This window comes from Mixophyes fleayi, chromosome 6 (assembly GCF_038048845.1).
Source record: "Mixophyes fleayi isolate aMixFle1 chromosome 6, aMixFle1.hap1, whole genome shotgun sequence".
In the NCBI taxonomy this organism is placed as follows: Eukaryota; Metazoa; Chordata; class Amphibia; order Anura; family Limnodynastidae; genus Mixophyes; species Mixophyes fleayi.
The window spans coordinates 91,491,661-91,509,060 of record NC_134407.1 but is presented as its reverse complement, the minus strand read 5'-3'; the positions used below and the strand labels follow the sequence as shown (position 1 = coordinate 91,509,060).

General features: G+C 38.4%; 1 protein-coding gene across 1 annotated transcript; it reads left to right on the top strand.

Moving 5' to 3' along the window:
* The first annotated feature begins 4,034 nt into the window (after positions 1 to 4,034).
* On the top strand, positions 4,035 to 15,607 carry LOC142160335 (steroidogenic acute regulatory protein, mitochondrial-like). Its single transcript, XM_075215251.1, has 7 exons — positions 4,035 to 4,151; positions 6,435 to 6,557; positions 8,227 to 8,366; positions 9,045 to 9,203; positions 11,032 to 11,216; positions 13,744 to 13,837; positions 15,126 to 15,607. Exons 1-7 carry the CDS (start codon positions 4,088 to 4,090, stop codon positions 15,225 to 15,227), a joined length of 867 nt encoding a protein of 288 aa, XP_075071352.1. The 5' UTR covers positions 4,035 to 4,087; the 3' UTR covers positions 15,228 to 15,607.
* The last annotated feature ends 1,793 nt before the right edge of the window (positions 15,608 to 17,400 follow it).

Genomic DNA, 17,400 nt, shown 5'->3' with positions numbered 1-17,400 from the left:
TAGTTTGCAGTTTGTCAACCTTAATATGACCGAGGCAATTTGCAATTACTTTTCCAGAGGCATTCTGCGAGATGTATATTTCTGAATGATTGCATGCAGTAATATGCCTGTGATTTGCAGGGAATTACAATAGTATATACCTTTGGATCTATAGTATTCCAATAGAGCACAATGTTTCCAGTCGCATTGATGTTGATTCTTACAGTACTCACAAGAACATCTCTCAGCCCATTAGTTTCCAGAATTTCAGGATTCTCACACAAACCACTGAACTGGTACTGTACTTATGGGGATTCCCACTGAAGCCTTAAGGCTCAAGAATATGTAACTGTAACACCCTTCAATTCTGACATTAAACAACAACATTCTGAGTTAAAAAAAAACATATCTAAAGCTGCACTACCCCCTAGTAAAATATTTTACAAAGGTGCCCTTTCCTGGAAAAATTGGCTTTAACACCATTTGACCTAAACCAGGGAAACACATAGATGTATGGTCGTGAAGGTTTTTTTGACCAGTCTAGCATAAGAAATGACAGAGCTGATCTTGTAGGGAGGACCTTGGACAGAGGAGGTGGGTGTTTCAGGGTTTCCCGCCATTGCCCAGGAGCTGGTGAGTGGCAGCTGCTGCCGAGAGTCAATCACTACTGTCCTCTAAGCAAGAGTGGGGGAGCCCATAAGGGAAAGGACCTCAAAAGAGAAATTAAAATGGAGCTACACTGTGATTATAGCTGATCTGTGAGTAGCTGTGGAACTACTGTCACCAGGACAACCTGGTATGCACTGTAATAAAACCAGCAGTGTGGCTGCATATATAGAGTGGAAGATACCCTAATCCCATTGAGGGGGAAGAACCCCATATCACTAAAGAGAACCCCAAGAGAGAGAGGGGAACATTTTACATGAAAGAGACCCTGGAGTGAGGGTTGCTACAAGAGGCATGGTAGCTGAAGTGTCAAAGCCAGGGGCTGTGCATACACAGAGAGAAGTGTCAGAGCCAGGGGCTGTGCGTACACAGAGAGAAGTGTCAGAGCCCAAAGGAGAAATCATCCCCGCAGAGGAGAGGTGAGCTGCAATTGAGAGTTACACAGAGTATGTCAGAACTGCATGCATTGAAGAGAAGCTGCCTGCCTGTTAGCATCCATGTGAATGCCCCTGTAGAGAAGGGGTGAACTGCAGTGAAGAATGCAGTACTGGACTGTAGAAGATATGTGAACTATGTAATGTTATATCTAGATAACATTAAGAACTGTGCAGGAGGAATAATGAGATACTTGCAACCATATTCATATTGCTCATTAAGAACTGTGAGGAGTAAGGAGCTGTATATATTACCATATTGCTGCAACCATTATGACTATCGTGCTGGAGGAAGAGGAGTGTAAATAAAGAGTTCAGTTTGTCGTAGAGATGGTCTGGCACCCAAATTATTGTGACTTTTATTGCACTACAACACAAAGGGACATCACCTGTGTCCCACTACTTACAAAGAAACACCAACATGTGCAGGAACCCCATGGTCATTTACACCCATGCCCATCAGCTAGCCAGGGCTTGAGAAGGAGGTGGTGTGTAACTTCGCACACCACACCACACCACACCACACACAGTGACAGGGGGTTACATATGCATTGCAAACAGATAAATATCACTGTATTTAGTAATAGATATAGGAGAAATAGGGAGACCACCATATGTCAATAAATCATATATACAACATTATTAAAAGCTGGATTCTCTACGAAGTCTTCATTGCTGTTTATGCATGCACATTTCTGTATCTAAACATCTACATCCCATACCCACTGTGCAAAGTCCATTGCTCAAGAACTCTGCTCAGTGCATGTTTTGGGCCTATAATTTTCTGGCAGACTGGACTGTGCTGAAGTCATTTCTTCCAGGTGTTGAATGTACTCCTGAGCATTAGGGGGAGCTAAAAGGAGGGAAGCAGTGGATGAATCTCCATTGAGCTGCCAGCTACATGTAAGGAGCAAGCATTTGAGGTTTATACCTAACTTGATTTGTTGGAGACCATGGTTCTATGTGCTGAGGTGAACCAAGTTATACTTTAGGGGTGGAGTAGAGAGGCAGAGTTTCAGTGCATGTGTAAAGTTGCATGATGAGATAGAATGTGAAATGTGTGCATGTTATTATTATGGGTAGGGACAAGTCCCAAACATGGTTTCTGTCTACATGAAGAAACAAAAATCTACTGTTCATGGTACTTTATTTTAGTATTTTAAATTGTAGAACTAAGCTAAGTAGAACACAATGACATTCGTATTATTTACCATGGCCTAAATTGGTGTATACAATGTAATTTCATCTACATTCTGTCACACCTTAGGATCTGTCTGTACCCAGACTGGGTTGTGTCTCTAGAGCTGGACTGGTGACTACGTGTATAAAGCTGGGTGGCCTGTTCTTCTGCATGTAGTGAATTGACTGGTGCAGATGGTGATAACACTAGCAGAGGAGAGCAAACAGGAACTGGATTGCTGGACCAGACTGGAACCAGAAAGCTTTGACCAGAATGCTGGAAGAGGATTGCTGTAACTGGAATAGAACCTGAGGGGATGGAACCAGATTGCTGGAATCAGACTGGAGCCAGAATGCAGACTGCACTGTCAGCGCTGGATAAATAGCAAGACTACAAACTGCTGGGAACCAGGTTAACATCTGAAATACAACATTGCACTCACAACAGGTAAGGGTGCCAGGAAGTCCTTTTATAGTTGTTGTTGATTCCTGATTGGAGACTGCAATCAGCTGGGCAGAAGCAGCACTCTGAATTACTGAGATGAATCAGGTGACTATATCCAAGATGGCAGCTCCCACGACTGGTTTTGGAGGGAATCTGAAATAGAGGCTGGTATCTCCTGATTGGCTGAGATGAATCATGTGACTGAATCCAAGATGGCCAAGCCCATACTTGATTCTGGAGAAATCTCTGGAGTGGTGACAAGCCAAACAGCATCTTACAGAGAGGTCTGAAACCAGCAGAGCCTGAGCATCGCAGGGACAACTTGGAAAGGCAGTGAAGAGGTAAGTGACAGGACCTGAGAGCCTGGTGTGTGACATTCTCATTGTAACCCAAAGATAAAAAGTAATTACTTCTCTTTCATTTGCTGCAGGTATCTCTTGTGACCTTTGTATGTACCTGTAGAAGTGTAGTAATAGGTAAGAATTTAATTTTCAGGCATGTAGCATTGGTTCTGAGCAACGGGGATCTTAGCTGTACCTCATTGGTTAGTATAGGCCTTTACATGCATTGCCAAATTATGTCAATGTTTGAAAGAAGTGTGGCCTAACTCTGCAGGGAGCATACATGTTCCAACTGTGTAACATCTATCAGTTGCTGTCAAGTCGGACCACTGACCAAGGATATATAACAAGGGACAAACAAAATAATGCCAGTAATCTGGATTCCAATCATCCACACCATGTCCTTCACATGCTGCAACAATGACTATCAAAATGCACTAAAAGACAAGTCTTTTAACAGCTTGCTGCACAAACACCTAGAAGTTTAAAGTGTTAAAAGGACTCACAAAATTCTAGGATTAAACAAGCAGGAAAAAGAGTAACTACTACACTCCTTTCCCATTTTCCTGAGACACTGCATTGCCCTTGAAAATAATATTGACAGGCTGAGCGCTTAATCATTTTTCATTTTTAGGTTTTAAGTGAGTTAAACTGCATTTTAAATCTTCCCACACCATTCTCCAAAGTCTAAGTATGTCATTACTAGGGAATTTGAGAAAAGACCTTTAGATCTCTCATTCAAGGTCTCAAGGAAGAAACCCGTGTAAATCTCTTTAAGTCAGATAACAATTACCATGCAGATGTGTACAGTAAAGATGAAACATGTTTGGCTTGTGAACTAGTGACCGATGACTTTTTTCTCCACGCTCCTCCCCTCCCTTTGGGCTTTCTCCGGCCTTGGACTCTCTCCATTCGCCTTTCCAATCTGGAAGCTTGCTGCCTATCATCAGGTGCTGTCCTTCAGGATAACTATAAAGATAGTGACACTGCGGTGTGCAAAGCCTCTCCAGCGAGGCAGGCCAGACTGCACATCCCATAAAATTATGCTTCCTGCAACTCTCAAGCTGTGCTGTGGCATTTCTCACCAGCATCTTCGGAAACTGACTGGTATAGTAAAATCAAAGTCTTTTGTAATAGAAGCACATTTTTTTAATTGAAAGTTCAGATTATTTTTGTCCTTGTTATCTCAGTTTGTCAGAAATAATGCTAATAATATTACTGTCTTTTTTAGAATGCGATAACACTTGGAATTTAGAAATTTATTGTTTAGTTATTTCATAGCATTTGTTTTTATTGCTTAGTTTGAGATAAATAATATTAGTTGTTATGGACAAGTGTTATTTATATATGGGGAATGGTGATACAATTTACATAAGTTTTATTGATGTTGTTATAACATGATATAAGATATAATATATTGTATCTTATATTAATGTTGTTATAGATTTATGTATACTGGGACACTGAAGTAAAAACTATAAATTGAATGCGAGAGGTGCAGACCAGAAAGGGTATGAAAACCACATATTGTATTGCAATTTCATATTAAGTGAGTTTTGACAGCGTGTGAAACTTGTGTATATATAGTTGTGATGAGTTAAGCAAATGTTTATTCTCAGCAGCTGCAGAACGACAAGTCTCAGAAGTTGCCATGTAATGAAGTTGCTTACTGTTTTCTACAGGTTGCCTAAGCACCTTAAAAGTAGTTTGTAATGCATGTCACTTGCAGTTAGTTAATAACCAAGGATCTCAATTTCTCTGATTTAAAATATGTGGTTTTCCATCTGTTTCACTGTAAGCTGCAGACTCTGGAGTCACAGGTTGCCTGTACTTGCTGTACGCCATCTACTTTAAAGATCATGTAGTGTGAAGAGCTGGTTGTCTCATTAAACTGTCCAAAGTACATATTGGCATAATGCAAATCATATTTTAAAAAAGACTTGTATGTTACAGTCATTTTGCTTGACCATCAATCATACCCCTCAATAGAAGTAACTATTCATCTTATTGTCCCTAAATGGCTACTCACAAAAATATACATAAACACACATATTTTATATAATATTTGGTAATTTCTTGGATTTTTAAGTTCTGTATATGCACTACGTCCTGTAAATGAACCTGCACAGCTCTATGGTTTAACCTGGTGGTAAATTTAGATCTATTCACTCACTGGGTCAGGCTGAGTAAGACTGCTGGACGCAATTATCTCCACATAAAATAGATAACTATATCCTCCTTAAAGAGAACATGTCACCAGGTTCTTAATTGCCTCTTTTTCTTTATTACTTACTGCTTTGTGTATACAATAAAGCATTGTTTATTTACACTATGCTCTCTCCCTGACTGGCTTCCTTCATCATCATCATCATCATCACCATTTATTTATATAGCGCCACTGATTCCGCAGCGCTGTACAGAGAACTCATTCACATCTGTCCCTGCCCCATTGGAGCTTACAGTCTAAATGCCCTAATATAGACACTCACACACACAGAGAGGGAGACAGGTAGACACTAGGGTCAATTTTTTAATTGCAGCCAATTAACCTACTAGTATGTTTTTGGAGTGTGGGAGGAAACCGGAGCACCCGGAGGAAACCCACGCAAACACAGGGAGAACATACAAACTCCTCACAGCTCACAGTAGGAGCACTTTGAGCTATAGATGAAACTAGACTGTAGGAGAACTTTGTACAGCTGCTAAAAAGCCAGGCTATCAGTACCGGCAGGATGCTATATTTTGTGTCCTCTCTAGGGCGATCAGGGGTGTAGTGTTTTGAAAACGGAATCACTGTGGTGTCATATGGAAACAGTGTTCTCCATTTACTTTAATGTTACACTGAGGGAAAGTATCATCAACCCAGAATTTTGTGGTTTTCTGGTGAGAAAATTTGGTGTTCCTTATCCTCTCCTACCCTGTTCTTTGAGAGTAATAAGGGTAATACATTTCAAAATGTATGGTGAAATCGGTTAACCTTGTGTAGTCCCATCACCTTTATCAGCACCATGGACAGGGATTTGAAAGACAGGTTATATCATGTCACATTTGACAAGTCAACATGAATTAACCTGAATGAATTTGCTGCTTCTTTACAATGTTAAAAATCTTAACCATATGTAATGCTATATTTTTTTAATGGAATTATTATTTTTATCATTTGTTTTCCATTTCGGCTGTCTACACCTTCATTTACTGCAGCAAAAAAGAGGGAGCAAATTTATCAGCAAACTTTAGGGTGGGGAATGAAATGAATAAGTGTCTATTTACCTGTGTCAATAAGACAAAGACAGTCTTACTTGATCTTTCACCAATGTGGTATTATGTAAGAATTACAAGTTCATTTTTACTGAATTTTTAAAGTAATATTATTTATTGATTTGTTTGTAGGTCTGCAACGACCTGCTGTTGGTGCTTTTGGAAAAGAAATGTCAACATTTATTGTAAAAAAGGCTTATAGCTTCTTTCCAAATATTCCACATTCTCTGCAGAGAATCATATGTGTGAAATTAGGTAAGTCATTCCTTACAGCATTAAATCAATAGTATTTAAAGACCATTTTTTAAATGTTTTTCTTGTATATCCGAGGACTTTCTGTGAAACAAGTCTTATATGGTATATTTTAAATTACCCTAGTACCCAAAATAGCTTTCTTTATTCAATGCAATAACACTATACAGTAAACTTTTAGAGATTTTGTACGTCTTCTAGTAACTTTTACAAAATACATTGCTTTATTCTCTTTCTCCACTTTTCAGTTATGTATTTAAATTCTCAGGAACAGTGTTTATTTATTTGTGTTGCCCTTGGATATCACACAGCCCTGCTCTCTGATTTGGTACAACTGTGTGTCATATTTCAAGGCAGTGATAGGCAACTGGTGGCCCCAGTGTAACATATGACCCCTTCACCTGCGGCCCACAACTCTTTCCTTCTTTTTTTCCCTGTCAGTCCTTTTCTAAGCCTTATGCTCCATCACATTGAATTGTCAATGTTGTTTGTTATAGCTTGTAACACTTGTTTGTCTTACATCTCAATGCCTGATGATATGTTGTTAAAGATAGATGTATCTTTCTTTTCCTAAATTTATTTTAATTTATTGCTGAGAATAAGGACAACTAGGGAAACCCAGCGGTAACCACCTTAAATTAAACTGAATTGTAATGACTAAATTACTTTATTAACAAAATTCAATACCTTTTTTATACTCTACATTACATGTAGAAATGTTAACAACTGAGCATCATGAATAAATAACTATATTATAAATCACTATATTAAAGGAAGTAAAGAATTTGTTATACGTTGATTGTGACGATAATATTCTTGACTGTAAGATCTTTGAACTGCGTGCTCTGGGCAACCTGTAAGGGTTCCACCACGTTTACGTCCTCGAGGGCGGCCTCTTGGAATGTTTGTTGTAAACAAAGCAAGGATAAGTAAATAATTACATAAAGCAGCAGTTCGTGATTGAGGTCCCCGCAAGACGCACTGATATATGTGGCTGCAAATCACCTAGCAGGTGCACAGGGAGAGTTCACTAACTGTCACAGTTTCCAGAGCAACCAGCAGGTTCACAGGTGTACTGCCAAATGTCACATTTTCCAGAGGACAATGTTAATGCATTCTTATAAATGGCAGGCAGATGTTTTGCAAGCGATTACAACACCAATATTCTTCTGCAAATCTACAGAGCATGAATTCTCCTTTCCTTTTTGTTCAATCTAGTATCCTGCTTTATTATATAGCAGCCACACTAGAGACCACAATGATCATTGTCCCAGCTCTATTTATAGACTACAAATTCTGAGCAAGGCAGAATTGGTGAGTCACCCCCATATTGTCCACTACTAGCTTATAGCTACAGTAAATAAACCCTTCTTATTCTGATGGTGAAACTGATGACTCCGTGTCCTCTGTAAGCATTTTGGTACAAAATGTTTGCTAGAAAAACCAAGTCACCCATAAAGTACCTTTTCTCAAATAATCAAACCTAGTTTTGCTAATCCCTCTTAATAATTTTAACCCTTTTATTCCATTTATTGTTTAGGTTTCTCATCTCTTAACCCTCTTAGGGTTCCCCAATTATATTCCATTCATTGTGTAACAAGCATAGTTATTACCACAGTCTAGGTGCATAGCCCTCCAGTACATTTAGTTACATTTGTCTATGCTTTTACAGGAATTAGTACAGTCCCTGATCTTACAGAGACAGCAATGGTTTCCAGCAGAGAATTGGTTCATGTGACTCAAGCTGAGGACACACTTCACAAGGCACTGACAATGCTCCAACAGGAAGGCTGGCAGGCTGAAATGCACCAGGTATATGTACCAAGGAACTGAATACTAGGTCATACTTGCCTACTTGTGGAGATCACCCCTCCGGGAGATCTGCAAAGTTGCCCGTGTCTTGGAGACGTGACCATGCTAATCATGTCATTAGTCTCCACCCCTTGCTCTATAACTCCAATTTCGGCCTATTATAGCATGGGGTGGAGCCAGGATGACACAATATCCCTGGCCCCCACCCACTTCACCAGCAAAGTGGGCAATATTTGAGAGGTTGCCCTGCTCTTCTGGGAGTCCGGGAAAGCTCCCAAAAATTCACAGACATACCGGGAGAGTAGGCAATTATGTACTATGTATAAACCCTGTCATGACATGTTTACTGAACTTTAGCATAATCTGTTTTTTAGCATTTTAAATATGCCACTAAAGTAAAAAGATTAGCGACAAGTATATCCAACTTACAGAATACAAGTATTAACTTTTTATTGTGCAGGTGGTCTTTATAGAAATATTAGAACATATCCAGGACATTAACAATGAGAAAACTGTAATTAAAATATCATCAGGAATAAGTCCTATATAGGTAGATTTATCAAACCATCTAAAAAAGGGAAAGTGGAGATGTTGCCTGTAGCATGATATTAGCTACAGACATTAGGAATAGTGTTTTATAGCAAGTATACATTTGCAAGTAATTATTATTTTCTGCAGAAAAATGCCAATTGGATTCTCAGCAAAACATTCCCGAAGTTAGGAAAAGTATTTCGTGCAGAAGCTGTAATCGACTCCCCACCTGAACAAATCTACACTCAGCTCTTCGAAAAACTGGAACATATGGATCAATGGAACCCGAGCATCAGTAAAGTGCAGGTAATAAGGTAATAATTCCTCTGCTTTGTCGCCAGTGGGAGAGCGTACACACTTAAGCATTGACAGCAGTGTTTATGACAAAATAAAACCCGAATTGTAAAGTCTGTGCATTAAGTAACAAGTTTAAGTTAAATATTTGATTTCATTTAGTTCACCTGTCACCTACAAAAAAAATGGAGGCGGCAATGAACCAGTATTCCTGAAAATACAAACAATTAAATCACAAGGAACTAGTGACATCACTAAATTTTATGTACATACTGCAACAAGGGCGAGCCTGTAATGTTTCTTTATGTGCACCAGTAGCTACTTTCCCAAGCCAATTAAAAGCAACAAGCCTGTAAAAAAATAGGTGAGTTTTCTTTTAACATAAATCACTGTGCCAGGCTATAAGAAGAATGTTAGCATTTACCATTTTTTGTTTATTTCTTGAGGCTGCTATTAATGATTTATAATACTGCACAGTGGCATGGACTACCATGGCAACCATAGTCACAAGGCACATGATGTAGTGAGCAGATAGGCTTAGAAATGCCCCTCAGGAGTCTGTCTGCCCTGCGTACTGTAACCTCTTCCCCCATTTGCCTTCACATGATATTATGGGTGCCTGTGTATATGGTGTAACTTCCATAGAGATTTTGAAAAGGAGATAATAATACAAGGCATTAACTTGCTATGTAAAAAAAATAATTAACCCTTCTTTGTGGTATTGCTGCTTTAAAGATGCATACCCACTTCACAATCCTTGGATGTGTTCCTAGTTTTGCAGGTACACCTAAAAATACATAATGTGAAAAGAGTGGAACATAACTACAAAGTCCAACCTATTAACACCCCCATTTTTCCTCTTAAAATGCTGATCAGTTTAGCCTATTGTCTTAAGGTAATCATAAGAGTAAGGAGATATCTGGACTGTATTTATTTTAGATGTTGTTTTTTTGTTTGAAGCTTTGTATTACATAATTTAAAATTCCCCTATAAATGCATTTTCCCACAAAAGGAAAAGACTGAGGGGTATATTTACTAAACTGAAGGTTTGAAAATGTGAAGATGTTGGCTATAGCAACCAAACAGATTCTAGCTATCATTTTGTAGAATGTACTAAATAAATGATAGCTAGAAACTGATTGGTTGCCATAGGCAACATCTCCACTCTTTCAAACCCACAGTATACTAATGAGTGTCCACCTGAAAAGCAGTGAACCCCCAGTAAATGCATCCTCTTTGTCCATTTATCTAATTTAAAATCTAATCCCCACAAAACAAAATCTTTATTTTGCAGAAGCACATTATCAACAAGCAAAGCCCCCAATCCACCCTACACTTTATATAAAATAATGCAAATATTTGCACTCTTGTGCGACATAGTCATATACTTCCATGTGAAACCAGCTGCAATTGTGCAACAGTGCAATAGCTGGTGTGTAGTATTACAAAAGTGCGCTTGTGCAGTAGGTTAGCTTCATAAATTAACTGTATTGAGGCAAAAATTAATGCTTCTTTAGTAAATTCATATTTATTCATCAGCAGATCCAGCCAGTGGAATCTCTGCCTCCATTGTACTTAGAAGACAGGTGCATTTAAACCAGGCCTGTCCAACCTGCGGCCCTCCAGATGTTGTGAAACTACAAGTCCCAGCAGGCCCTTCCAGCTATCAACAGGTTGTCTACTGGCAAAGCATGCTGGGACTTGTAGTTTCACAACACTTGGAGGGCCGCAGGTTGGACAGGCCTGATTTAAACTGTTCATTTAAGATTTGAACATTGCAATGGAGTCATCAATTTGCTATTAAGTGTAATTTACACCCTAAATGTTCTATTTCCTGCAGATCCTTCAGAGAATTGGAAGAAACACCCTACTGACTAGAGAAGTGACAGCACAGATTCCCCTAAATATAGTCAGTCAGAGGGATTTTGTCAGTGTACGGCATTGCTGCAGAAAAGGATCATCTTTATATCTTATTGGAACTGCAACCCATTCCCAGTTAATGCCCCCTCAAAAAGGAATAATAAGGTACATACATTTCTTACTCAAACTTGTAATTCCTAAGGCTTGCTGGGCTTATCCCTTTCAGACCAAAATGTATTTACAAAAGAAATACACCATAGTTTTGATGGAAATGTTAAACGTGGTCTACAACAAAATATGAATGGACACATGGCCATCTGGGTCTCTTTTGTATACACCCTCACTTATGGCAATCTGTACACAGACTTATAAAATACACCATGATTGACAAGACAAGAACCCAAGCCACTTTAAGGTAACACAGCCATTTTCAGCGCTCAGTAGTATTTTTTCCTATTAGATTCTAATGCTTCATTTGGTCTTTGGCCCTGTCAACAAAAATTACATTGGAGTTATATTATCTAGCATATATAACTGCCTTTATGTGGCATTCGTTTGAAAGTATTTAAGAAAAAATAACAAAAAGGATATGTTCCATAACTATAGAATACCTGTACTGGTAAGGTCGATTAATATATGACAAAAGTCATTCTGACACTATGGGTAATGTTTACAGCTACATTTAATCTTCTCTTACAAGTTACATTTATTAACTGTTGTGTAAAATCAGGTACAATTGAAGAGTAAATGCCTTCGATTAAAAAAACTTGCTTGATTTCATATATACTTCCTGCTGCATTCTGAGAGGCTTTCCCTTTAAGAGGTTCTCCATCCAAACTTAGACAATAGCTGCATACTGCCCCTGACCAGCACATAGTAAAGTAGTAGTACTTACATTCATTAGTCCACATTGTCCGGTGATAAAACATTGTCTTCTCACAGTGTATGATCCACTTGCTATGCTGACTCTCTGGTTTGGTTATACTTGGATTTACACCGCATACCTCTGAATATGGCTATGATAATGTAGTCCAAGCCATGATGGGACAGAGCTAAAGTCAAATCCCTGCCCAGATTATCAGTGGCAGTTGTGCAGTAATATACAGTTACAGGAGTGTGAGAAAACACCATCTTTCCACTTAGAAACTGTAGTGAGAATTACTACTTCACTATTTACTTACTTACAGAGCCCCTTTAAATATATTGCAATTTGTCAGGAGATTTTAAACACTCTTCATTGTCATCACACAAGTTATAACAGAAAAGGTAGGTTAAAGAATACAGACTGACCGAAAATACTAAAAAGGATCATCATAACAAATAATAATAACAGCAGCTTTGTAGTGAAACTGCAATGATTTTAAATTAACACTTGATTGTGTTTATTTAAATAAAATGCAACTAGTGATTAGAATAATTTTTAAAACCCCTCTTACTATTGACACAGCCAAAGAGAAACTGTCACCTAGTTAACTTGCAGATACCTAAATGGTACAGCTGTTGTCTAGAGCGACTTGTACATCTCAGTACATGGGAAACAAGAATACATCAGCTGTTGCTGTTCTTTCTAGCTAGCAAATTAAAGCTCATGAATTGACATTGTTGGCAGTTTAAAACTGGACGTGATTTACACTTCTATGGCCAGACCTATTTTCATGGTCTTCTGCTGCACTGGTTTTGCAAACAATTACTTATTTAATTCCTTAGTCTATCCCAGCAAATTTTAGGAATTTCAGGAAAAAACAATCAGAAATCACTAAAAAAATATACTTTGCCATAAATTTCCCATGGTTATGTTAAATATTCAGAACAATCCCCGAAGTGTAGTAGCCTAGATCTCATGAGAATAGAGATAGCAAATACATGTCCTTTTAATAAAGGACTGAAGAAGTTATAAGGACAGAAATGTTTGTTTTTTTTGTTTATTTTTCTAAACTCTTATTTTTATTGACATTGGCAGACATGTTGATAGATGTTGCTCAAGCAAAAGAGTAAACTTTGCTAACAACTTCCATTAGTCCCAGTGCTTAGAGCATGACATTGGCACGAGAGGAGCTGGGTACCATGACCACACTCCGAACCAATGCATTGGTTGTGTGTGCCCCCCCTCTCAGGCACATGGCAAACGTCCTATTTCCTCCACTAGTACCCATTACAGATATGAAGGAGAGGCAGCAATCGACAGCTTTACACATAATAATCTGCCAGCTGCTGACCCTCCATGTCAGTAGCCAACGCTCAATCTTGGGGCACCCTGGTGACATCATGTCACTAACTCAATGTTTTAGATGTCCCCAACACCATGGTGTACCCAAATTCACCTAGTGCTAGCTCCAGTTCTGTCCACACTGTGGTTCTGGTGGCGGCTCTGTATAAGAGTATTAATGCAGTACATACAATCACTCCTGCACCAGGACCTGCAGTCGCTGCATTGCTATAAATACGTAGGGAACCGCTAAAGTGCTGCACTCACCCCCTTCATGGCCAGGTCCCAATTTTGACAACCCCTTTGCTGCTAAAGACTTTTCTGTGGATACCCTGTGGATACCCATGCTAACAGACCTCATGTTAAAAACAGATCTGACAGTTATTGGTGTAAACTTTTTTGCTCCCTAATTGTGAAAATTGTATATGTAAAGTAAACTGTTATACATTCTACATGCATTTACGTAATTTTCGTATCTCTGAGCAGAGCTGAAGCCGGTCTCACCTGTATTGTTCTCAGCCCCCTCGATGGTGACAGTAAAAAAACTCAATTCACCTGGCTTCTGAGTCTGGACTTCAAGGTAAATCTTTTATCTTCAAACATTTATGTACATCTAGAATTCTCTTCATATTATAATAATTTACTATGAAGGAAGGACAAGGATGCAGCATTAGAAACTCCAGGAAACAGTGTCCTTTAATAGAATTAGTTACCCATCACCATGGATAAACATTTTCTTACTGAACATCTTAATTCCATATCTTGATTAATATTAGGTCTAGAAATGTTTTAGTTTCCTCCCTATTGTTCTACTAGTTCCTGTCTAATAACGGTTGTGGTACACAAGTTAGAGAGGAGACAGATTATGCAGCTGCTTTTTAGTGTAAAAAAATTATATTATGCATTAGTGAAGAGTATATAAAATGTAAGTTATATATTTTTTTAAACATCACAAGCTAGGCAACTGTTTGCATGTTGTTTTAAAAATGCTTTTGTAGTTGAATCTATCCTACTTTCCCAACATTGACTCCACATGGAGATGCTTGAAATTTTCAAACTGGTTCAAAATTTGATTATTAAATGCAGACACTATTTAAGTAATTATTTTACATAATAAAAAATATTTTACATTTTTTCATTTGAATTGCGGACACTTCTGTGTTCGAAGTTTGGCGTTCATATTTGAGATTTCCAATTAAAAAAACTTAATGTATAATTTATACTTGAATATGTTTGAACTAGCTTGACCATGTGTGCAGTAGCTGAAATGGGTCTGAACATGGTCAAAGCGGCTCAATTATGGCTAAACCTGTTAGACCTTCTCAAATTTAGCTCATTATTTTTAATCAATCTAAAATTTGAGAAATTCCACCAAATTTTCAACCGACTCAACAAACCAGTTTGAGCATTTCTACTTCCAGGAAAACCATAGGCATGGTAGGAAAAGATGAGGTGGGCAGGACTTGATGATGCGAGTTGTGAATAAAAATGGTTGGGAGAATCCCGTCATCATTCTGGTGGATGGGGCTTAATGGCAGGGTTTGCGTCATGGCACCACATATCTTAAGCGCTATTAGAAGAATTGTGCGCACTCTCATTAATCTGAGAGGTCTCTCACTAATTGGGGAGTATCACACTACAGGAGAGTAGACATCTAAGGTTTTTTGTGCAGGTAACAGCTTCACTGTAAAAATAGAACTTATTTTGAGGATGGGGGCAATCACTTTAACTTTAATATGTTAATTTCTGACAACCTCTTGCCATCTATATTTGTGACTGTTTTTTTAATATAATGGAACTTTGCTTCATAAAATAGGTAATAAAGAGTAAACAGTAAATGATTCTTGTTTTACATTTTATTTTGATAGGGCTGGATACCCAAGTCTGTAACAGACCAAGCACTGGCACAATCACAAGATGATTTTATTACACACCTGAGGAAACATCTATCTGCAACAGAGAAGATCTGATCTATAGTTGTTACACTAATATTGTGTACTGTCCAAAAAATATATATCTTTATGTGTGTAGCTGCCATAACAACTGTTGTCGGCCAAACTATATATGAAGAGTAAACATGTAGATGCAAATGTTATAAAGAATACCTGCAACAATTATAAAGCACAAACTCTTTGCTTAAAACTACAGGCTAATGCAGGCTAACGAGTGGTCGATGGCAGGAGGGAAAACTTAATGGGAATGATAGTGAATGGAATTTGATAGAATTACAATGAAGGCAGTAAGAGAAGTGGCGGTATGGCATACCACCGTATACACCCCCTCTTAGACCACTGGTTCTAACCAGATCAGCAATGTTAACTAGACACATGGAATATATGCTCTGCACCACTTTATCACAATCAGTGTAGCTGCATGCATGCAACCAGGGCCGGATTTACCACTAGCCAACCTAGGCAATTGCCTAGGGCCCAGCGGTCCCCAGAGGGCCCTCCCAGGGCCGGCGGTGAGACCACCCTTTAAAAATGGGACACTACTTATGGACCAGTGCTATATGCTTGCCCCCCCAGGCTAAAGTTTGCCAGCCAGCCCCTGAATAGGAGTATATGTTATGCTACAAAACTATAGTGCTATGGATTTTTTCAGTGAGGGGGCCCCAAACCAGTATCTTGCCTAGGGCCCCATGAGGTCTAAATCCGGCTCTGCATGCAACTATGAAGATAATGTTGCATATGAAGTAATTGCAATGCAACCATGTAGTATGTGTATTTAATAAATGTTTTAAATAGCAACACTGCATTTGTAGCAAACCCATCTTAAGACCAGATAAAATACACCTTATTTATTTTAAATAATGCTCAGTACATCACAAGCAAATTTCAAGTCACCATAAAGCATCCTGGTTCATTATCTGCAACCTTCTATGCATACATGGACATGGGCGTTACACAATGCAACAATGCATTAAAAATGAATAATTTATTCCTATGATTACAAGTGTTGTTAGGGATGAATGCTAGATGGAGCATAGATGCAGCTTGCATTAACCTGAGTGGCTGTGTAAACTACCCTTGCCTTCCTCACAGCGGTCAATGGCTCTTTTTTAAAGTTTAATTTGAGCTGCATTTTGTCCCAATCCATATGAAGGGGTAACATTGGCTGAATACTCAGTTGTACGTACTCTATCTTAGCTGGGGTATGCATGAGTTCTTTATTTTCTCTGCAACGCAACTGGCAAAGAGGAGGATAAATGTGCTTTAGAGTCTGTGGGAACTCTGACATGTACAATACAGGAAAGATTATAGTTTGGAAATACATGGAGATGTAGTGGGATTATGAGCAACGTTGCTCTCAAACCTGTCCTCGAGCTTCACTAACATTGTATGTTTTGTGTATCTCTTCTTAGAAGCACAAATAAATATATTATATTGTGTTAAAAGCAGAGTCTGATACACTGCACATTTGGGAGATTCTATAAAAGAGGGGAAATGAAATTGTGCCTTATCTTGTCTATTGGATTGTCAGTTTTTGTACTCCATTTTCTAAAATGTTATATCACCAAACTTCCTATTTTTTGCCAATCATTAAAAACATGGTTGTGGTTTAGTAAAGTGTTCGAAAAAAAATATCACTTTTATAGAATACATATTATGTGGTGGTTTTTAACTGAATCAGTACAGGATATTATCTAAATAGAACATATACTAGACATGATAAAATCTTTGAGGATACACATTAGGCATGGGGTTTATCACTATCCATGCTTACAAGTGTCCGGTGTTAACATGGGCAGCAGCTAAGAACACAATGTTGCAATTACACAATGTACACAAACACAACAAAATGTGCTGTTTGATTACAATTGGTCAGGACCATCATTTTATTTTTCACTGTGTGAATAGTAACCATGTGTCAGCATAGGGATCAATTGTACTGATGCTTGCAGCATTTTCCCAGAGCTTGCTCATTCATAGTGTTTCACTTGAAATGTGTGCAAGGTAGTTTAGTGCTCATCTGAACAAAACCTAAAACAGGATTTCTCAGGTCCCGACAGGTCATAGTTTCAGTATTTCATTAATAAGGCACAAGTGAATACATTTTTCATTGGCTCAGTAATCATCCCACAGAACAAACCATAACCCATTGGGTGTAATAGAGGAACAGCTAACCTAATGGGAAGGGTGT